The following is a 23,273-nucleotide window of genomic DNA, read 5'->3' as shown; positions in this document are numbered from 1 at the left end:
GTATAAATCTCGTTCAGCGATTTAATTAAGGTATTGACATGCCTAATTGATACATGTAAGCCAAGACCATTTTCATATCTCATTTCCATATGCTTTCTGCTTTAAGAGAAGTAAGGAGCTGGATCTTAAAAAAAATGAAAAGACTGCCTCCATAAAAATGCTGTAGATTCATCCGCGCCTGACATCCCAGGGGACCACTTCCTGCCACTTTCCTTGATTCAGAGCCAGCTCCTCCTCTAAGTGGCGTTGCTCAGAGGGAAGGTGATGTATACCCAGCTCGAATGCCTGTCAGGCCCTCTTATGATCAATAGGAGAATATTTATATTAATAAAGCACCAAGTTAATTAAATAAAATGCTCCTCTGGGTAAACTTAAGATACTAGAGGATGGGCAGGGATCGATGTATTCTGCCATTTGAACATTAAGTATGTGCCTTGAAATTTTATGGAGCTTTTAAAAACTCGCTTTGTAATGTAAAAAGTTTGAAACCTCTACAAGTTTTCTCCGCCAAAGCCCTGTGTCTGGCTTCCAGAGCTGAGGGAGACAGGAAGCACTGGACCCGCTAGAGATGGGAGCTTAGGAGAAGCCCTGGCAGCCCCTCCCCTGGTCTGCGTAGTTCCCCTCCTTGGGGGAGGAGGGTTTGTCCCGGAGGACAAGGCTGGGATGGGAGATGGAGCCGTGAACTCAGGGAAGGGTCCAGACAGGGAGGATGACACCTCCTTGCCCTAGAGCAGCCTCCCACATTGGATGCGAGAGAGGCCTCGGACCCCCTCCCATTCTTGGTCTCCTGGTTGTGGGAAAGCCCAAACCCTGGGGTCTTTCGGAGAGGTGCCTGTCTTCCGGCCTCACAAACCCCTGCTGGCCTCCGCCGGATCCTTTTCCTCTTGCTTTTCTCGTCTCTTGTTCTCTCAGCCCGTCTCCTTTATGTGTGTGCGAACCTGCCTCCATCCTGTTTCTCTTTATCTCATACCTATGCAGCTCTCTTTCTCTGTGTGTCTGTGCCTTTCACGGTCTCTTCTATGCAGTGACTATCTCTATGCATGTGGGTTTCTCTCTGGCTTTCTTTTTTCTTTTGTTTTCTCTAGTTTTATTCTTTCTCACGGTGTCAGTCTCTTTCTCCCTGCCTCCCTCTTGGTTTTTGTCTCTCTGCCTGCCAGTCTTTCTCTCTCTCTCTCTCTCTCCATGTCTCTCTCTCTTCCCTGTGTCTCTCTCTCGTATCTTATCTATCTATCTATCCATCCATCCATCCATCTATCTATCCATCTCTATCCCTCTCTGCTTGCGTTCTCCTGCCCACCAACATTGACTTCAGAGGAGATCTCTCATTCATGGAGGTAGAACCCATGATAGCCTCCACAGCAGCATAACAGAGGCTGCCTCTCTGGTTCCACCCCCTTGATCCTTGAGCAACCGCCTTCACTCTGGGATAGGAAAACGGTCTTGCCTCGAGCAGCCGGCTCCATCTGCACAGGTGGCCTTCATTTCCTAAGAGGTGACGTCATACTTGCTGTCCCAAGTCGTCCTCTCCCAGGGACTGTGTCTTCTCAGTTACTTAGCTTTGACCTGCAGCACCTAACTCCCTGGGTACATGGTGATCACTGTATTAATGGTGACCCTTCACTGAAATGTAAAAGCCCCAGGACAGTTTTCACAGGGTGGTGAAGAGTCTCTTCTCAGGAGACTAACCACAGCCCGGGAATTTGCTTTAGTAGCAAAGTCAGCTGGCCTTCCCACCTTGACTGATCTCAGCCTTTCCTATGAAGGCTGTTTCCTGCATGGCTCTGGACCCCTTGGAAGCTCACGCAAGTCCCCAGCTTCCTTTGGAAGGTGGAGGACTACTTTGGCTTGTTCTGAGTCTGTGCAGAGGCAGCTGGATCAACAGTCTGCTCTCAGCCCAGAACTGTGTTGTGTTGAGGCCAGTTCCCAGTCTGAACCCTGCCTGGGCTGTGATCTTAGCCTCTCCTCCCTGCTGTACCACCAGCTGCCTTCTGGCTCTCCTTCTTCTTCTTCCTCTTGATGGAAATCTCCTGCCCAGTTCTCCTCTGCACAGCAGTGACTGCACAGCCAGCCATGTCCAGCCAGCTTCCTAGGGGGTTACAGAGAGCTGTGCAGCTTTCACCTATGTTCCTCTCTCTGCCGCCCCACCCTCTCCATCCTCGGGAGAGCCTGGGAGATTCCAAGAGATTGAGTCTCCCTGCAGGACCTTTGAAACACAGCTTTGAGTGGAACACAATTATTGCTTCCTTTGATATTAAGCTTGACCTTGAGTTGCTGTTTTACAGTTCCTGTGTAATATTTTATGGGACAAAGGAGGCAGGGATTTTCTTGTCTTCAACTCAGAGTGTTTGCAGACTCGAACAGATGCAAGCAGCACTCATAATAATTAGTATTTATTAAGTGCTTATGATGAGCCATGGCAACAAGCAAAGAGCTCTGAACTCATTAGGCATTTTATAATAATCCCCTGACACTTCACTGTCCCCAGTTTACAGATGAGGAGACTGAGGCTCAGACAGGGTAATTACTCATGGAAAGTCACACAGCTAGCAAGAGGCAAAGCTGGAGTTCACACCAAGGTCTTCCAAGCACCTGAGCCATGTTTTTGATACTGTGCCTCACTGCCTCCCGGGACCTTGACCATATGCAGGACTTCTGGGCTCAGGTATGAAAGGAAAGGAGTTGAGTTGCCAGGAAGAGTGTGGCTCAGGTTGCAATCACTGCACAGTCTCAGAGAGGCCAGGGAGGTGTTTCCCCTTTTTTCCCTCTCCCTCCCCCACCTCTTACTGTGGAGGTCCTGTCCTCTTTGCCTGGGACAGGGGAGTTTATTGTATCTGGCATGAGACTAGTGGCGGCAGTCTCACGCTCGTCACTAATTAATGTCATCTTTGCGGTTTGCTGGGTTCTCCCAGCGCTCACATCCCTTGTCTGGTGCCTTTCAAGCTAAATGGCCAGAAGCAGGTCTGGGATTAAATATTAGTGTTAACTTCAAACTTGGTGTAAATCTATTGAACTGCATCTATTTTTACATAAATAAGCCAGAGAACAGCATCTATTCTCCTTTCCTCAATACCAGGACAGCCACAGGTGTGAGTTATTAGCAATAACTGTAATTGCTTTGAGTGGAATAGTAAATAGCTGCAAGGGTCATGATGAGAAATGTGCTTCTATAGTATTAACATAGCCTAATGCCTTAAGCTGCTATATACTTTATCTAACACTGGGCTTCCAGAAGCTGGCTTTGCAACTCAGAGCGCTGAGCTCTTGCTGAATTGCTTTCCTGCCTCGGTAGAAGATAATCTCGAGCCTTTCTGAAACCACATTGATTTTATTGGCAGATGGCCCCTGGGATAGCATCTCACCTTCACCGTAGAGATTTCACTTGTTTGATGGGGTTCTGAAAAGTTACAAGAAAGAACAGGCATATACAAGGCACATTTCCTTGAGCTGCAGCCCTGCATTCCAAATTCCAGCCTCTGGACGGCTGCAGCCCAAAGCTGAGCCTCCTCCTCTGCCCCTGCCGCCTCCCAGGTCTTCAAGAAAACAGGATGGATCGCAGAAGAGTAACCCCAGTGCTGTATCCCCTTAAGTGTGGGAGGGAGGAGTTGTTCAGTCCACAAAACGTTGGTCTTAGCATCAGGCACGCACACGGCATCCAGAGGAAAGTGCAAAGAACTCTTTCCTCCTCATCAAGTTGAACATTTAAGGTTACACGGGGTGGACATTGGACAGTGGCTTCAACTGCTCCCAAACTACAGTCGCGGCTTGCTCTGGGCTGCCTCTCTCCTTCCCACCTCCGCTTCCTCCTCTCCCACCCCCGACTTGACTTCTGCAAATCCTCAGGCTCCTTGAGGGCTTCCAGATCTTTTAGACAGTTCGGCGGTGAGGAGACTGATCACAGAGCAGATTATCACAAAGATCATCAAAACTTCCTCACCTCCAGTCATCCCCTTTTGACATCTCCTGCAGCTTGAGGCTCAAAGTGTCTCCTTCGACAGCCAGAGTTTCATTATCTTATATTATCCTAGTCTCCACGAGTGCCAGAAATCAGAAGTGGGGAGATGAAACATTGTCAGGCACACAGCCCCTTTCTGGGTCGAATCCACTTTCCAAATCTGTTGCACCCTCTCAGGCCAGGTTTAATCTCTGTCCCCCCAAAACCTAATTATTCATCTGCTTAGCCTACCTTCCCAGGATAATTGCTCATTCCCACACTTCAGCTTAGCTCACTAAACGCTTCTCAGTTGGAGAATTTATCTGTGGCTCCTGAGAATGCAAGCCTATTCTAGTGGCGTTACTTCACACACATGATACTCCATCAGGCAGGTGGAGGTGGAAAGCTACAACAAGAGGCCAGAGCTCTTTCTAATCTAAATGGACAAACTGGACTTGGAAAAAAAAATCCTCATAGCTTGAGATTTATTCTCTATCATCCTTGAACCAGGCAACGGCGTGAAATCATTTCAACTATTTCTTTTATCCATTCAACAAGTATTTTTTAAGCTATGCGTCAGGCCTTGTGCTTAGCAAAAGTCCCTGACCACGTGAAGCTGATAATTTAGTGGGGGAGGGAGGGGACAGTGGGGAAGACCATGTGACCTGACCAGCTCCACCTCTGGTCAGCGTGTAGGTCAGCAGCAGCAAGCAGTCTTTCCAGATCCAAACTCACTTTACCTGTGTGCAGGCCCCTCATTTACCTTGGTAAAGGCAAGTTAAACAGTGCCCTGGGACGGAGTTAAAAGACCACCCTGGAGGATGATGTGCCATCTCGCTGGAGCTTTCTTTTTCTGGCAAAGTTTAGAAGACATGGAAAGGGGACTGCGTCCATTACAGATGCACTCCCTCCTTTCTGTTGCTAACAGAAATGGGCCCAAGCGGTAACTGAAAATATACATTTGGAATCCACAAGAAAAACACATGTAGAAAGCACGCTAGCTACCCTCTTCATTTTTGCTGATTAGTGCACAAGCAAATCTTCACCTATGGGATGCTGTGCCTCAGAACTTTCACTGTCAGGACACCGTCTGGGAGGCAAATGAGGGTACTCAGGTCAGCAATTAATCACGAGGCAGGCCAAGTGCACACGCTTCATTTCAGAAAAATTCCATAAACGCTCCCCCCACTCCCTCACTCGCAAGGTTTCATCTCCTAATTGCAAAAGGCTTTTGGGCATGGGAATGTCTTTGTGAAGAAGAGCGGACTCCATTTGGGCCATCTCTCTAAAGAAGACAAGAACGCTTCTCCAATTAATCAGCAAATGCTTGGCTCCAGCGTTCGGCCAAAGGATCGATTTACATAAAGCTACTTCTCAAGATGAATTTGCCTCTCCCTCGACTCCTTCTGCATGCCCCTTGTCCAGCCAGCATTAGACATGCTACTGGATTTCAGATTGACAGTGTCAGCTACGACAATCAAATTAGGGACGAAAGCCTCAGAGGGTTGCCAAGAGAGAGGGACGGAGGGGAAGGAGGGGGTAGGAACAGTATGTCAGCCAGGGAGGAGGATGGATTGCACAGAAGTGGGTTCCCTTTCCCAAACTCCATTGGCCAGACACACAGCTTCAAACAAAGGAAAATAAGAAAACACCAATCTCCATCTTTTTGAACCGAGTGGACCACTCCTCCCACCCCAACCAATATTGACAAATCAAAACAAAACATCTCGTTGTCGGGGGGAAAAAAAGTTGGCAGGGGTCTGGCTCAGGTACTTGATTAGATCCTTAGGATCAGATGATTTTCAGCACCAGATTTCTGCACATGACGTAAGGATACCTGAATCACAGTTTTACTCCCTGAAGGGTACGTTGGTGATGAACGCACAGACTCAAGTCAGACGCCAGTAGTTGGAATCCTGGTGATGTTTTCTGGACCATTTAGTGGCACAGGGAAGTCAGGACCAGAATAGAAGGCACAATTGGGCTGATGATTAGAACTCCCCAATCCCGTCTAATGTAACTCATTTGTCACTAAATTGTGATAATCCCAGGGATTAGTATACTGTTGAGAAGCTAAGCCTCTGTACCACTGGCTGGAGATGATCAGTCAATTATATATAATGCTATTTCATGAACACAAAGAGCCTTAGTTGGAGCTGCATATGATAATTAAATGCAAAAAGCTTCTATTTGGACTGGAAGTATTGGTTATATCCTGTCAGCCCTAGAAGGATGATGGTTTGGAAAGACTCAGATTAAGTCCTATGGCTAGAAGGAGATTCTTTGCTCCCAGGAGGGATGGCTGAATGACTGGAATATTTCAATTCATGACTTGCTTCCCCGAGTCCAGAACTTTCTATCTTGACTGGCTCCCTTCCACATTTCCTATTGGTAACCCAAACCCACCCGCTGTGCCCCCGCCACCAAGCAGTCCTCCACTGGGCTCCTTTAGATTGGCTCCAACATCTAAAACTCTTTCTCTCTCTCGGCAATGAGTGGACACATAGCTACAGCATCCAGCTCCTAGCCTTACCCTAGAACTGCACTGTCTAATACAATAGGCATCAGCCGCATGTGGCCATGGAGCACTTAGAGGATGGCTGGCTCGAACTGAGATGTACATAAAATACACACCAGATTCCGAAGACTTGGTATGAAAAAAGAATTGTGAAGTATCTCACTAATATATTTTCATATTGATTTCATATTGAAATGATTATATCTTGGGTATGTCAGGTTAAGTTAAATACTTTATTATAATATTCATCTCAACTGTTTCTTTTTATTGTTTTTAATGCAGCTGAGAGAAACATTTTAATTGCATCAGTAGCTCATATGATACTTCCATGGGACAGCACTGTTCTAGAATTAGTGGGTCTTCCCTGGAAGGGTGCTGGCCTCCACACCCTTCAGCCCTTGAAGTGTTTTGTTGGCCAGCACAGAGGGTTATTTGGTTTTGACTTGGGGGAAATTAATTTAAATGGGCCCTGCATTCCCCTAGCTCACCCCCTCACTATTATTATTATCCACATTCAGCCTGCTTTACTCATTTGCTTTAACCTGCAAAACCCTAATACATTTGAATCTGTGGTCTCTGGAACGACTGCCCAGAAAGGGTGCCCACACTAGTAACTACTCAGAGAGTAAACCAATAACCCTCACTCCATTTGCAGCCTTTGGTAGCAGCTCGTAGCCCTCAGCCCCTCAGAGGATCCTTAAGTTCCGCTGTGCTTGAACACCAGGTCTTCATCTGCAGTCACGGCTCTAGATCTGCCGCTCAGCCTGGCTGCGTCGTCCGGCTCACTACCTGCCCTCCAGTGATTTCTCCCCGAGATCGCAGCCCTCCTAGAAAACTGTAGGAAATCACTTGTCTGTGAGGCCCCACCAGGAATGTCCTCATCTCAGTCAAGCAGAGTCTCACCTGCACGTTTGGGAGGGACAAAGTGCTTGGTTTGCCTCTGCCATATCTCTGAGGTCCCAGGGAGGGGTGTAACCACCCGTGAACTCTTAGTTCTTCCTAGGTCAGCCTCCAAACTGGGCCCCGGAGTGGCCTTCTAAAATATAGATTAGATGTTGTCACTCTGCCCATCTGGGCCTCCCCCTGTAAGGAGACCCTATCCATCTATCATCTATCTAACTATCTATCTATCTATCTACCTACCTACCTACCTACCTATCCATCCATCCATCCATCCATCCATCCATCCATCCATCCATCCATCCACCTACCTACCCGACCATCTACCTATCTATCTATCTATCTATCTATCTACCTACCTACCTACCTACGTCCCTATCTATCCAATGGGCATTTCGCCCGACACCAGCAGGGTCACACCTGAGACACAGGAGGCCTTTGCATCTTGGACCCAGGCAGACTAGATACATAAAGAAGTAGGATGCTATGTTTGTTAACCTCATGCTAATGAAATGAAGATAGTGATGTGCATTTATATCCTGCGTTCAGATATAGAAAGCACTTGCTTGTCCATTATCTATAATGCTTATCCTAATATCACAGAAGTACAAGTTGAGGCTTAGAGAATTGTATTAATGCTTGTAAAGACACGCGGCTAGAACATGAACTTAACGCCTAATCACATACACTAATCATTCTACCCATGTTCTCAAACTTGCCCAAAGTGTCCAGAACTCATTCCCAAGGTTTCTGATTCAGTAGGTCTGGGATGGGTCCTAGGAATTGGCATTAAAATTTTTTTATTATGGAAAATTTCACTCTTGTGTAAAAGTCAAGCACAGATTATAAATGTACCCCCTTTATAGCCATCACTCAGCTCTAATAAGTATCAACTCATGGCCAATCTTGTTTCATCTATACTTCTACCTGGTTCTCCCTCTTCTATATTATTTTGAAGCAAAACCCAGACATCATCATTTCATCCTTAATTATTTCAGTATGTATCTCTCAAAGATAAAGACATAAATGAAAAGGACAATAATAACATAGCAAATATATCAAAACACAACACCATGATCATATCTAAATTATTTTAAAAACCAGGTATCTTTATTTTTTTGAAAGTATCATCAGTAAATTCTGATCAGGTAGATGGTGAGCCCCACTGTGAGAACAGCTGCCTTGTGCCATGGCAACTCTTAATAACATTTTCAAGCTGTCCTGATTTTTATCAAACTGTCCACTTTAAAAGACAAATCCATGGACTTCTCTGGTGGCACAGTGGTTAAGAATCCACCTGCCAATGCAGGGCACATGGGTTTGAGCCCTGGCCCAGGAAGATCCCACGTGCCACAGAGACACTAAGCCCTTGTGCCACAACTACTGAAGCCTGTGCATCATAACTACTGAAGGCTGCACGCCTAGAGCCCATGCTCTGCAACAAAAGAAGCCACCGCAGTAAGAAGCCCGCGCACTGCAACAAAGAGTAAGCCCCGCTCACCACAACTAGAGAAAACCCACGCGCAACAAAGAAGACCCAATGCAGCCATAGATAGATAGATAGATAGATAAAATCCAAAATACTTGATGAAACAAATCTGCGTCTCTGCAAGTCCCAGTGATTCAGATTGGCATCTTTCCCTTTCCCTGCCTCCTAAAAACCAAAAAAGATTTTGGGCCTCGAGTAAAACAAAACTGTGAATTATTTTCCTTGGTGGTTAGGAACAGTCTTGCAGTGTGAATTTAGATACAGGCTTCCTTCTTGTTGAAAAGGAAAAAAGAGTGAAACTGCAGCTCTTATTTTTTTTGTTTGTTTGTTTTTTGGCGGTACGCGGGCCTCTCACTGTTGTGGCCTCTCCCGTTGCGGAGCACAGGCTCCGGATGTACAGGCTCAGTGGCCATGGCTCACGGGCCCAGCAGCTCCGCGGCATGTGGGATCCTCCCGGAACGGGGCACGAACCCGTGTCCCCTGCATCGGCAGGCGGACTCTCAACCACTGTGGCACCAGGGAAGCCCACAGCTCTTATTTTTTGAGGTGTCTAGATGTTTATGTTCATATAAAGGAGTCTGTTTATTTGTATCTGGGGTCAATGAGATGCAAGTTCCAGGAGGACAGAAGCTTGGTTCTGTTCACTTCTGTGTCTCAGTAGGTGAAGCACGTAGTAGGTGCTCAATTCATTTTTTTGTTGAGTGAAGTAAGAATCTGAACTGGCATTTAATCCACCAATATTAAACACCTGAACGCTCTGACTAGGACTTTTCTAATGAGCTTATCAAAGAAGGCACAGTGGAAGGAGCTCTTATTGAAATGTTTCATTCAGTAACTTTTTCACACCCAGGGAGCAGGCAGTGTCGACTCCTGCTGCCGTGAACTATTAGAAACCCAGCTGGAGCAGTGGGAAATCATTGTTTTCGTCCCCCATTGATACTTTGAGTCTCTGGGTCTCTGAGATAGGTGGCATTTCTTGCAGGAAATGATTCAGGTACTCCACTGTAATCTCCCTCAGACAGAGGATGCTATTAACCAGACACTCAGCTGGAGGTACCAGGGCTTCCTAGCTGGGACATATGTTTGGGGCTCATTTGGTTTTGACAGTGACCCAACTGCAAACATATAATCTTGCTTATTAAGGTAAATCGCCTGCACAAGAGATTTACCTTTTAAGATAAATCCTCCCCGAAGCCCACATTGTAGAATCCCCTGGGAATGATTTTTCCTGCATGTCTGTCCCTCCTGCCGTATAAAATAAGGTAAGCAAAACAATATCTTTCTCTTTGGTTCCTAGAGCAGAGTGATGTGTCATAGTTACCATATTTGAGGAGTTGGGGGTAGGGGATCAAGGTTCAGCTTTGTATAGGATGGTAGCATTGAGAGTCCAAGAAATTTTAGATTCATAGATTATCCATCAGAAATGAAATGAGTCTGGATTGATACCTACTGCACCAATGGGCGGTTTCTTCCTACTAGGCCGTGAGTGACTAGGAAAGTAATTTTAATACACACTCAGGCCAAAGAGAATCAGAGTCGCAACTCACTGCCCTGATCCCAAATCCAATAAAGGATTCTAAATATAAGTGCTTTTAGATCATCCCCTCTTTTAGCTTGGCTACTCAAGAGTTGATGGATTTTTTCTTTTTAATGTTACGAAAAAGGCACTTGATTGGTCTTAGTGCAAAGGGTTTGGGGAGGTAAAGAAGGTACCGATTGAGTTGCTCCAGTTTTCTTTGCTCAATTGCTTCCAACCCCTACCATGCATGGCCTCTTGATCCTTGATCCTGGATATGTCATCTTTCGGGGGTGATTTTTTTTAATCTTCTGAGATTAAAGATTTTTTTAAAAAAATCTTTCCTGATTTAGGAAAACTGACCTTGAAGCCGTCTTATGAAATGCTTTGGTTTGGATCCCTTGGGTTCCCTTTGCTGACATTGACCCCATCTCCTGATTCTTTGGACTTTGCTGCTGAAAGTCATGGCTGGGAACTTCTTCAGCAACCTGTCCTTGAGTTGCTAGTGTCACTTCATCCAGCCTTATGGAGAACAGGCAGAGCCAGGGAATTTGCATTTCTCCTGGGTGGTCTAACCAAGGACTGTCTGATGCTGGGCTACAAAGACCCAGATCCCTTGGTTAGAGACAGGAGCTCCCAGGGTTTGGGGCTAAGACCAGCACTTTACCTAATTGTCCTTTATTTCCTTCTCCATCCTATTTCTTCCATCCCTTACTTGCCTCTCCCAGGATTACTTTGTGAATCCATCACTTGGCCAAGCATCTGTATCTGAGCGAGCCCAACCTAAGACAGAACTTTATTCCTGAATCAAGCTCTCCTGTCTTATCCAAAAGAATCTAGAGTCAAATATAGATACTTGTATCTAGATGATAGATGAGAGGAAGTTTAACCTCCCTCAGACTTTATGGAAAGAATATTAGCAATGTTTATATGTTCTATTCTTAGCAGAGTTGTAGGCATATGTCCTGAGGATAGTGAAAAGGGACATTTTCAGCGATGCAAATCCAGGGCTAAATGGAGGGAAAGTCCAAGAAGTACATGCAGCCTTTCACTGAATGCCTCCAGGGTTCCAGGTTCTGTGCAAAGTATACACATACCAATTCATGTCATCCTCAGTATTAATCTGCAAGAGATCAGTAAAATTAATAGCCTCACTGTAAAGATGGGGAACCTGAGTCATAGAGCATTTCAGTAGTTTGTGTGATCATACAGCTAATAAGTGGCTCTAACCACTTCCCACACAAGAATTCCCCAATTCTGGAGGAGCTTCCAAGTCCCATTCTGTACCTCCGGAATAATTCGACATGGACCTCTAGGAGCCATAAACTGCCATTTAACACAGACAGGACTTTCTGATAGCATGAAGGTGACCGAGACAAACACATTTTCCCCACCAGAGGCAAAAGGAGAGCATTTTCCTGCTTCTTGCCTTGCCTGGTAAACATGGGGAGGTAGGGGTGGGGTGAAGGTGAGGATTGTCATTCACTGTTGCTCTGAGAACAAAGCATGTCTGACATTGCAGGGAGAGCCCCGGGAAGCATTTCAAAAGCTCCACTGGAACTAGACAACCTTTCAATCCATTTATCAAAGCGTCTGCAGTCCCTGTTTCAAGGTAGATGAAGCAATAATAAATTTGCGAAGAAAGTTAATCTGTGTCCAAAGCATTTTAGTAAATTAAAAAGGGGGGGATGTTGGCTGGAAGGGGGATATATTGGTTGTTGCCAAGTCCTATTTGACTTACTGTCTCCTTAATAAGTCCTCTCTGGTCTGGTGTTTTTGGATGGAATAATCAGCCGGTTAATCATTTTCCAGAAGCAGGAAAAAGCACTTTAGCTAATGCAGTTCGCCTTTCTTTCAGAATCCTAATTATTTAAAAAGGCATCCCAATCGGGAACCCCACTTCCCAACCAAGAAGGCCTTTCCCACCAGGCATCTTCCTTTATTTCCTCAGAAAATCCCAGCTCACCATTCTTTCTCTCACCCTACTCCAACCTCATCCCGTTCATCTAAGGTTAAAAAAAAAAAAAAAAGCAAGTTCCCTTTCCCTGGTCACTTTTGAGCATTTTCCCTCAGGAAGAGGGAGGCACTAAACCCCCACCAAGCAATTGGCCGGAGCTAAGCTCGTGGGCACTATGGATAGATTTTGTTATTTTTATTTAAGTGTCAGCCGAAAATGGTGGCTCTTGTCTCTCTCAAGGATAGTACTTAACAATAGCTCCATGCTCTGCCATCACGCTGAGATAAACACACTATTAGGAATCCCCACAAAGGCCCCGAGATAATTGTGAAGGGACGGTTACCGAAAATGAAGCACCCAGCCCTGAACCCTCCTCCACGCCCCATCAGTAACACCGTTAAAGCTGTCAGTTTGTCAGCCCACTGGAGGTATTTATGAAATCAATATACAATCCTGCAGATGGATGGCAGCGGTATTGTTAGCCAGAGAAGAGAGGCTCAATGGAAAATAAAATTAATAAAATTTACAAGCAGATTGTCATGGGTAGCAGATAAATTCCCTACAATCAACTGTTTTGCTCAATTGTGGCAGGAGGAAAGCCGTGGCAGGGAGACGGAAAGAGCTGTGCTTTAAACGAGTCTCCTGAAAGTAGGAGCAAGAGTGGGTATATTGGGCTTCCCTGGTGGCGCAGTGGTTGAGAGTCCGCCTGCCGATGCTAGGGGACGCGGGTTCGTGCCCCGGTCCGGGAGGATCCCACATGCCGTGGAGCGGCTGGGCTCGTGAGCCATGGCCGCTGAGCCTGCACGTCCGGAGCCTGCGCTCCGCAACGGGAGAGGCCACAACAGTGAGAGGCCTGCGTACCGCAAAAAAAAAAAAAAAAGACTGGGTATATTTACAGCGAGAAAATAGTGAACGGAAACCCAAGTGGCCGTCCCATCCAAGTGCAGGGTTTTGTCTGTGTGACCGCTTTCATGGGAGATTGCCCAGCAACTCTATCAGATTTTTCTGCTTAGATACAGCTGTCCTTTCTTCATCCCACTACACTGCAAACCAGAACCCTCATACAATTGCTATTCTTTCAGTATACCGTGGTGCCTTAAACTCAAAGGGTTAATGCATAATCGGGATATGTACCCCTTCATCTGGCTTCCAAGCGTTTTTACAGCTGATCGTTCTAAAGCTCTCTCCTGTTTCCTCCACCTGCCCCTGATTTTGATCATTAGCCGTTTGCCAAAAGTGTGGCCTGAGCTGTTTCCCAGAGCGGCCAAAACTAGCAGCCGAGCCTGGGAGGCTAGCGGGCAGGGGCTTGCTGTCCCGGAGACCAGTCTTCACTTGGCAGAAAAGACTGGGCCCATTGTGGCTGCCGGAGCCTTGGGTCTAGCCCAGATGCCTGGTGGAAATTGCATTAGTCCGATGACAGGACCTGGGCCCCCTTCTCTTGGAGGCTGATGGAGAGCAGAGGAGTGGCCTTGGTGACACTGCCTGACCTCTACTGTCATCGTGGGCTTTGTTCAGCGCCCCGGCTCCAGGCTGGAGCCCTGCTCATTGAATCAGGCCCAGCCAGGGGAGCCTGCAGCGGGGGTCACTGTGCATCTGAATTTACTTATATCAGTCGCAGGCAGAGGAAACTGGATTTGAGATGGGGAGCACCCTGTTATTCAGCCCCAGGATCTCTCTCTGTATTCATCTCTGCACCCTACCCCAACTCTGAGCCTTGCCTTGGTATCTAACAGTGGCCCCAGACAATCCCCACGTGTCTTGAATTTTAGCCCGCCACTCAGAGTTGCCCGCTCAGCTCAGCCGATGAGAGCAGAAAAATGGGCTCCTCTCTTCTGCTTCCTATGTTTCCTCTTGCTTCCTGGCAAAATGGTGATTTAGAGGGCCCAGGTTTTAGTGGAGGATGGTCGTCTGACCTCTCTTTCCAAATATATTTGGAGTCATCTATAGCTTTTGATTAGGTGCCCCTGGAAAATCAGTGTGGGAGTGTCCATCCATCTCTAGGACAACACAATTTAAGACGTGTTTACCCTGTGACCCAGCACATTCTCCTTATAGGACTTTATACCAAGGAAGTAGCTGTACAAGTGTCCTCAAAATGTGTGGGCAGGAAAATTTATCCTAGTGTTTCCTTAAATGGCAAGTAAATAAATACCTAGCGACGTGGGATCATATAGCCATCTATAGAATTGGATGATACACAGCCATTAAAAATGTTGGCATAGGGGCTTCCCTGGTGGCGCAGTGGTTGAGAGTCCACCTGCCGATACAGGGGACACGGGTTCGTGCCCCGGTCTGGGAAGATCCCACGTGCCGCAGAGCGGCTGGGCCCGTGAGCCGTGGCTGCTGAGCCTGCGCGTCCGGAGCCTGTGCTCCACAACGGGAGAGGCCACAACAGTGAGAGGCCCGCGTACCGCAAAAAAAAAAAAAAAAAAAAATGTTGGCATACATGTACTGTTAATGACAGAAACAGATGTTCTCAATATAGTATGCGAAAAAAGAGGTTAAAACAGACTACATACTATGAGATCAGATTGGTAAAATTTATATATATATTACTCCTAATTGGTAGCAGTGGTTGTGTCTGGGTATGTAATTTTTTACCTTAATATCTGAAGGTTTTTGTGTTCTTTTCAAAATAATGGAAATATATATATATATATATATATATATATATATATATATATGATTGATACACATATATATGCTTGATTACTCACTAAGACCCCAAGCAAGCTTGGGGTATGAATGAAAACAAGTGCATGTGTTTGGTCCAGCAAAAAATAAAACCGGAAAACAAAATGAAAAAAAAAAAATGGGTCTTAGGAAAAGATATTGAGGCTTTGGGGATTCTTAAAGGGGACCCTGGTACAAGACTTGGGTTTGAGCCAGCTTCAGGACCTGACACTTTGTCCCTTCCCCTCCCTGCTCAGAGCAACATGTTAGCATTGCTAAATGCTAATGAGGTGCAGTGGGACCCCCATTTTGGGTGGATTTGTGGAAATGCAATTTGAATTCATCATGCCTGTCACTAACACGATCCAGGTGGCCCCCAGGGGTCTCTCTGGGGCTCTAGAAAAGCAGAGAGGGTCATCCCCCATCAGAAAGTCAGGATGGCCAGGCTCCATTCCAATCTCAGATGAAAAAGGCAGAGAGAGTCCCTGAGAAGATGGGAGATTGAGTGGTGTTGACCCTGTGGTGGGGGAGGGATGCTGTGCGAGGCGGAGGAAGGGGTCATCTCTGCGAGGTGGCAGAACAAGAGAACTGGGTGTAGTGTGTGTGCAACAAACAACCCAGCACTTGGCTCGTGGCCTGGAGGTGTGAGACCACCCACAGAGCCCGCCCTGGAGGCGAGCCGCTGGCCTGGTAACCATTTCAGCAAGGCCATCGCTAGGAGAACAATGTGAAGGCTTGTAGCAGCCTGGGGCCTGAGACTAAACAGTCCCCCAAACACTCCTGACCGCAGAGGCAGCCTCCAGAGGGGTTTTGTTATCATAATGAGATGCAGATAAAGCCGGGCCTGGGTCCTTAATGCCTGTGCCTCTTCTCTTCTTGTTTAGAGATCTGAGCGAAAACCAGATCCTGGGGATCCCGAGGAAGGCGTTCCGAGGCATCGCAGATGTGAAGAACCTGTAAGTGATGTTTTTGTTGCTTCGCCGCAGATGTGGTTCTCCGGCCAGGGCAGGGCTGAGGGGCACGGGACAGGGAGGTGGTATCCCCGTGACTTGTGCCCTCAGTCCAGGCGCCTTTGAGACAGATTGAGGGGTGTGCTTAAGTGGTTTCCAGGGAACACACGTCGAACACCACGGCAGCTCCAGGGAGTCTTGTTCTTCTCTGGAGATTTGTCCCCAGGTATGAACATAGAGTCCCAGACCTGAGTCACAGCCTGGCCGCGCTCTGTGGGCCTGAGGCTCAACTCAGCTTCTCCCAAGGTCATTACCTTCTATAAAATAGGGATGATAGCCTGGTGGGGTATCAGTGCAAACGAGAAAATTTTTTTAACGCTTAGTGCCTCGTACATAGTAAGTGTTCTGTAAGTGGGAGACAAAGATGCTGAAGATCATGATGGTGAAGATCTCACTGTAATAGGGTCTTATGACGGAGCGTCAGGACTTGTGTCCCAGGATCATGGGGAGACGTAGCCAGATCTACTGCACGAGGTGCTTGGGGTTTTTCTTAATTTTTATTTTGAAATAATTATTGATTCACAGGAAATTTCAAAAATAGTAGACTAGTCTGTGTACGCTTTTACCCAGTTTTCTCCCAGTGGTAACACCCTGTATAACTCTCATATAATATTAAGCTAGAAAATTGACAGGAGGGCAACCCACAGACCTTATTCTTCAGATGTCCCAGTTTTACACGCGCTCATTTGTGTCTGTGTGCACACATGTGCGCATGTGCAATTCTGTGTCATTTTATCACGTGCAGATTCCGTTGCCCATTACTGCAACTGATGCAGAGCTGTTCCATCACCACGCTTTTGAACTTGCCAAATAGCCTTTGTTGTTTCCTACCTGGCCCCCACTGTCTGCTGCTTATCCTGACCCCCGGGCCCTTCCCTTCACGAGGAGTGTGCCTCCTGAATTTTCTATCCACACCACTGTGCCCATGTGTTTGGAGAGGGGTACAGAGAAGGCGTTTCTGCCCACTGACCTCCTCCACAGGCTTGCATCCAACTTGAGAAGTCTTGAAGGAGGTTTTTTAAAAAACTGCTTTAGCTCTTAGTTTTCCCTGTAAGTACTGCAGGGATTTTGGCGTGCCGGGAAGCTGATGTTGGCTTCCTGATACAAGCTATGTGCCTCCCCTTTGCTGAGAACCGAGCAGAAAGCTTTAGGTGTTTAACATGCAAAGCACACCAGAGGGCAGAGGCATCTGGGGTGCAGGGAGTAGGGAACAGAGAGCATTTTGCAAGGGACTCCAGACAGCAGGCTACCTATTGCTTCATCTGGGAGCATTTGCCCAGAAGCAGGAGTGGGCCGGGAGGAGCAGACAAAGCTGCAGAAAATGTGACTCGAGATGGTGCACATAAAGCAAAACTAAGAGGTTGTGTTGATTAGCATCCCAGAAAAGCAAGACGAGAGGGGAACTTACAGATCCAAGAAAACCCCACAGATCAGCAGTGAGAAAACTGAGGACCAGAGGAGGGCAGTGACTCATTTAAAGTCAACCAGCTTCTTGATCGTTGAGCCCTAAATTAACATCTTACATACATAAAGTGGTATATCTATCCTATCTCATGACTCTAATTTTAAATGGGCCAGTTAATTAAAAAAAAAACATATTATGGTGTTAGATAAGCAGGGCTGTGTAATTACCAACTACATTTTTGATTCTCAAGAAAGTGATTCAGTCTCACAGTGGTCCTCAATAGTTGCTGGGGTTTGGGGGGGGGTTATTGTTGTTGTTTTCCTGTACTGTCTCCAACTTCACAAAGGCCTCAGGAGCTAAAAGTGTTAAGAGTCCGCAAACTCAAGAACTACGGACAGGCCCTCCTTCTCCACCTGGATGTGTGTCCTAAACAGCAAGGATCTAGTGGGACAGGGGAGGAGAGTACACTCACTGCTTAAAGGATGAATTAACCAACAAAACGAAAGGGGTTGATTACTTTATACTTCTAATCAGTTCAGTCACCATACTCTGGGGGGCCAGAACTTCTAAGACCCAGAAGTGTAATTCTCAGGTGACTTATGGTATAACTGGGGACAAGAAACGTGCATACGAGAGGAAGTTTAATAATTTAACAGTCCACAGCAAAATGGTCCAATGAGTGGCCAGGCATTATGAAGGACTGTCAGAGCTCAGAGAAGAACAATAGCTTTAGGCAGTGTCGCCCAAAGGGTGGCCATCTGATAAATCTGTGTCTGGTTCCCAGCTGTTCTGCGTACTGAGTCTGTGACCTCGGGTACAGTACTTGACACTTCCGAGCCTAGATTTCTTCCACAGGGAGAGGAGGATAAGAATTGTACCTAACCTCTTAGTGGTTTTGTGAAGGTGAATGAAATGATGTGTATGAATAACTCAGTACTATGCTTGGCATGTGGAAGGTGCTTAGAAAGTTCTAGCTACTATTACTGCTGTCTTCCTTTTTTGTTGTTATAATTGTAAAAACTTTCACTGAGCCCGGAATGATGATTGGAATTTGCCGAATGAACAGGCAAATAGTGTGTACAGAGTGGGGAGGCAAACCTATACAAGGTGTGTTTTAAGGGACCTACGCCGAGCCGTCTCATGGGAGTGGAGGGATTATGACGCGGAGTAATAGGTGTTCAGGTCAGAAAGAGAGGTGGGGACCAGGTGGTGGTGAGCCTCGCCTGCAAGGAGTACGGACTTTATTTTTTTATTTTTATTTTTTTGCGGTACGCGGGCCTCTCACTGTTGTGGCCTCTCCCGTTGCGGAGCACAGGCTCCGGACACGCAGGCCCAGCGGCCATGGCTCACGGGCCCAGCCACTCCGTGGCACGTGGGATCTTCCCAGACTGGGGCACAAACCCGTGTCCCCTGCATCGGCAGGAGGACTCTCAACCACTGCGCCACCAGGGAAGCCCAGGAGTATGGACTTTAGATGTAGGTACTGAGAAGGTGGCTAGCTTCCCATCTGGGAAGGTCGTGATGAAAACATTGATCCTGGAAGAGGAACCTAGGACAGGAGACAGTGGAAGAAGGAGGGGGCGGTGGGAGATGAGGCTGTGGTCCAACGTGAGGGATCAGGGCTCGGAGTCAGGAATGAAAGGAGGAGCCCCGGTAAGACGCCAGTGGGGACCAAGGCACGAGAAGTGGCAATCCACGAGTTACTAGAGGCCAGGGAAAGGAAGGGAAAAATGATAAGTTCCATATTTAGATGACACAGAGAATCATGGCCCATTCCCATAGTCACTCATCCATGCAGCCCTCAGAATGTTTTTTGAGCTCCTACTAAATGCCAGTTCTGGGGGTAAATGCAGTAAGTAAGATACGTATCTGTGAGCTCTGCCTTCTTGGAGCTCCCACTCCACAGAGGTTGAAAGATCGGGGGAAGAACCAGGCTGGAAGAGGATGAGCTGAGTGTAAAGTAGTGTCACGTCTTCCACAGGCATTGTGGACAGAGCGTCTTCGTTGTGTTGGTGACCTTGACATCCTGTCCTGTTTCTACTGGTTATGTGACTTTGGTCTGTGACCACAGCTACATCTCTGGTTTGACGAAGAGGGAGTGAAATTAAAGAATCTTGTGGCCTTAAGAGAAAATGAAGTGTGAGTAATTGGAGGTATAGGACCCAAGCTGAGGAGCAAGTTCAAGAAGGGAGGCATCTGGGTAAAGGTTGATGACTGAAGTTGTGCATTTAAATATGCGTCGGTACATGTAAAATACGAGACGCTTTGCAGAAATTAAGTTTGTATAAAACCTGTTAAGGAAACACCCTCCTCCGACCGGACCTCAATTACCCACTTGTAGAGATTGTCTCTTTTGTGAGTGATGAGTAGTGAATTTTAAACCTCAGGAATGCACATCCCTGTCATCGATCTGTTTATAAACCACCTGCCAGCCCTCGAACCTTCTCCATCACCTTGTGTGAGCTCAGGGAATATAACACGCTTCTACTTGTTACTTAAGTAAAATAGGAGAAGATGAAAAATTATTGGAATGTCAGGCTTGAAATACCAACTGGGCCTATTCATGATACCATATGCTTCATTAAGAGGAGAAAATCAAGGATTGGCTATTTGTTGTTTATAATTTTATAGTTTTGATATGCATTTTCTTTGCTTGTCCTGACAGTCCCCCTCAAGAAGGAAGAGACTGTGTTACCCCCATTTTCCAGATGACAAAATTGAGTTTTGATCAGTGTGTATAATTTAGTGAAAGTCAGCAGACACCATTGGGCCTAGGCCTCCGCACTTAGCCTGCCCTTTGTAACCCACCCAACCCACCCAACCCAGGGTTGATGTCCGGGTTGCTGTCTACCCAGAGTGCTCCCTACTCAGCCATGCTAGCAACAGGAAAAAGGAAAGACTAACCAAGGAGGCTGCTGGCAGTTGGAGGCCTGATTCACAGAGGCAAGTAGGCAAGCATACAGCTGTTGTCAGAGGCAAGAGAAAGGACCCAGGGGGGTGTTTGAACCTTGTAATACTGGTGCTGGAGGGATTTGGTGCCCTGCCCTACCCAGGCAGCGGAACGAAGCCCCTAATTGCTTCCTGCTTCTCCAGAGAAAAGAGAAAGTAATTAGCTAGGGATACCACTCTCTGCAATTACTAAAAGCTGGTTTTATGGGTTGATCCTGTCTGGGAGGTGGAAAGGTGCTATATTTAAAGGGAGATGAGATGGATAGATTGATCTGGAGAAAGAGGCATTCAGGTAGACTGACCAGTAGATAGACCAACACTTGACATGCCAGTATTCCCTGCCTACCATATGCAAATGCCATGCTAGGGATTGGGGAAGACACAGTGAGAAAAGAAGGGGAGAGAGAGAAAAGAGAGAGAGAGAGAGAGATAATTGTAAGACATAGAGATAGGGGGGAAATGAATTGGACAAAAAGAGATATGACAAGCCACAGTCCAACAAAGCATAATAAGAAAAAGACAAAACCAGTATAGATTGTTTTTTTAAAAAATGCCCCCTTGCTCTATCTTTCTCAGCAGTTATGTTTTCCTCTGTTTTTCAGTTTCTATTTGCGAGGACTCTGTAGGACATGCATTCCAGAAGGGAAAATCAATAACCCCTGTCTCTGCCAGCTAGCAAAATTTGGAACTGACGGTTTCAAAACAAAGCTGGGCAGGCGGCCTTTGTGTTTCCTAGTTAGTCTGAGTTGCTGCACTGCCCTCCCGCTTCCTGAGATTAATGAGGGCTGTCTCCGCCCCCATGAGCAGGCGGTAATCTTGTGTGTGTTTGGGCAGGGAGGGGGGAGGGACGGGAAGTGCCCACTGGTTGGTGGCATCTCTGTCTGCTAATCTCAGCAGCCGTTCACTCCATCACTGCACCTGCAACAGAGTTCACGCTCCTGGTCATGCCCTGCAAGACTCTACACAGTCTGGGTCCCCTCTCACTCATCTTGTGCTTCCCATGCTCCAGTCCATCCCTGAACACCCCAAGCTCCTTCCTGCCTCCGGGCCTTTGCACTTGCCCCTCCCTTTGCGTGGGATGCTAAGCTCTCGGACCTCCGCACAGTCGGCTCCTTCAAATCGTTCAGGTCTCATCTCAAACATCACCTCCTCAGAGTGGCCGGGTCTAAAGCAGCTCCTCAGCCCCCACTGCCCTTCCTCTCTATCCCACTACCCAGTTATATTTATTCAGAGCACTTATCACCCTATGAAATGATCTTGTTCATCTATTTGTCACCTTGTGTCTGGATGTCACACAGAATGAACATGTGTACACAGGGACCCTGTCTTTCTCAATCACTGTGGAATCCCCAGTGCCCAAATGGCTCATGGCAGAGAATAAGGTGGACTAAGAACAAATCCAATGAATGTATTTGTTCTTCCGTTCCTCAAGTATTTGTGGTTGGCCTATTACATACGAGAAATCATGCATAATCGTTAAAATGCTTAATAGGAAAATGATATTATAAAAAGAATAAGACACCGTCCTTGCACTTGGAGAACTCACAGTGTGGTGAGGGGGAAGACTAGTAAATCAGTGGTTGCAGGACAGGGGCCAGGATTCCATTGGAGGTAAGGACAAAGATGTGGGAAAGCCCAGAGAGACAGGCCTGATTCTGGCTTCACTCAGAAAGTGACATGAGTTGGGTCTTGAAGGATGAGTAGGAGTTCACCCAGGGGAAGGGCATTCCAGGCAGAAGGAACAGCATATGAAAAATCACCAACCTATGCAAAAGGACAGAGGTATGTGAAAGAGTTGAGGCTTGTCAGAGACTTGTGGCTGGAGCACAGCGAGCAGGAAGAACAGTGAAGAGCGTTGAGGTTAGTGAGTCAGGAGGTGGAAGATGGGGGAATGACGGTCAGGGAGGACCTTGAATGCCTGATCCATATGGCAATGGCAGGGGGGATCCAACGAGAAGGTTTCAGGAGGGGACCGGTGGGATCAGATTTTCACTGCAGAAAGACAGCTCCAGCATCAGTGGGGAGGGTGAATCGCTGAGAAGCAGAGACTGGAGTCAGGGTGGCCAGCAAGGAGACTTGTGCAGTTGGTGAAAGCTTATAGTCCTGAATCAAGCAGGCAAAGCGGACCTAAAGAGGCAGCAGCAAACTACAGAAACCCACGGGGGAAAGCCAGCAGGCCATGGCAGCCGACCAGACGGGTGAACTGAGTGCTTGTTCACCAGGGCTTAGCGGGGCGGAGCCAGAGGACGGAAGTTGTGCCTTCCTCTCCTGATGGAAGCGATGTTGCGTCTTGGAAGGGGGATTTGGGAAAATCTGCTCTCAGGAGGCCAGCGGATGCTGACGCGTCACCTTTCCGAGGTGCAGAAGGTTTTCTACCCTCTCCTTCTTTGCATTCCTGACTGCGTGTGTCGGGTTCAGAGGTGCTACTGAAGGAAGTTGGACGGCACCCCAGTTTGCTAAGTGCTACCCAAATAAGCTGTCTAAAGACAGGGATCCCAGAAGCCTGCCTGGCTGCCTGCCTGCCCCGCCTGCCTCCCTTCTCCCCCACTTCCTCCCTCCTCCCTCCCTTCCCCGCCCCTCCCTTCCTCCCTCCTTTCTTTCCACTCCCCCATTTTTCCATTCTTCCTTCCACAAACCATCATTGAACCCTTACCCTCGCCAGGCCCAAAGCGAGTCCTGCAAAGAAAAAGACGAATAAGCACAGTCCCTGCTTCTCGTCACAGAGGGAGGCCAACAGATATACACAAAGAGCGTATATAATATGATAAATACTCCCCTAGAGCACTCCTCTCTCTCTCTGCCCCCATGGCCACCAGTGTAAGTGCTCAATAAATACCAGTTGATTTATTAAAGTAAATCCTCTGCAATGAGAACAATAATAAAAGAAACGGGTAAATTAGACTCCATCAGTCTGGAAAAAGATAG

At 47.1% G+C, this 23,273-nt stretch overlaps 1 protein-coding gene across 2 annotated transcripts in view; it reads left to right on the top strand.

The window, feature by feature from the left end:
- The window catches only part of SLIT3 (slit guidance ligand 3), a gene marked incomplete at its 5' end in the record, with an annotated part of 578,559 nt that overhangs the window by 349,991 nt on the left and 205,295 nt on the right, over nt 1-23,273 (top strand). For both annotated transcript variants that reach the window (XM_079702652.1, XM_079702651.1), the window contains one exon: nt 15,869-15,940. In XM_079702652.1, coding sequence (XP_079558778.1) covers nt 15,869-15,940 — 72 coding nt within the window. The remainder of the gene's footprint in view (nt 1-15,868; nt 15,941-23,273) is intronic.

Source organism: Hyperoodon ampullatus, assembly GCF_949752795.1.
Source record: "Hyperoodon ampullatus genome assembly, chromosome: 4".
Lineage (NCBI taxonomy): Eukaryota > Metazoa > Chordata > Mammalia > Artiodactyla > Ziphiidae > Hyperoodon > Hyperoodon ampullatus.
This window is presented reverse-complemented; position numbering and strand designations above follow the sequence as displayed.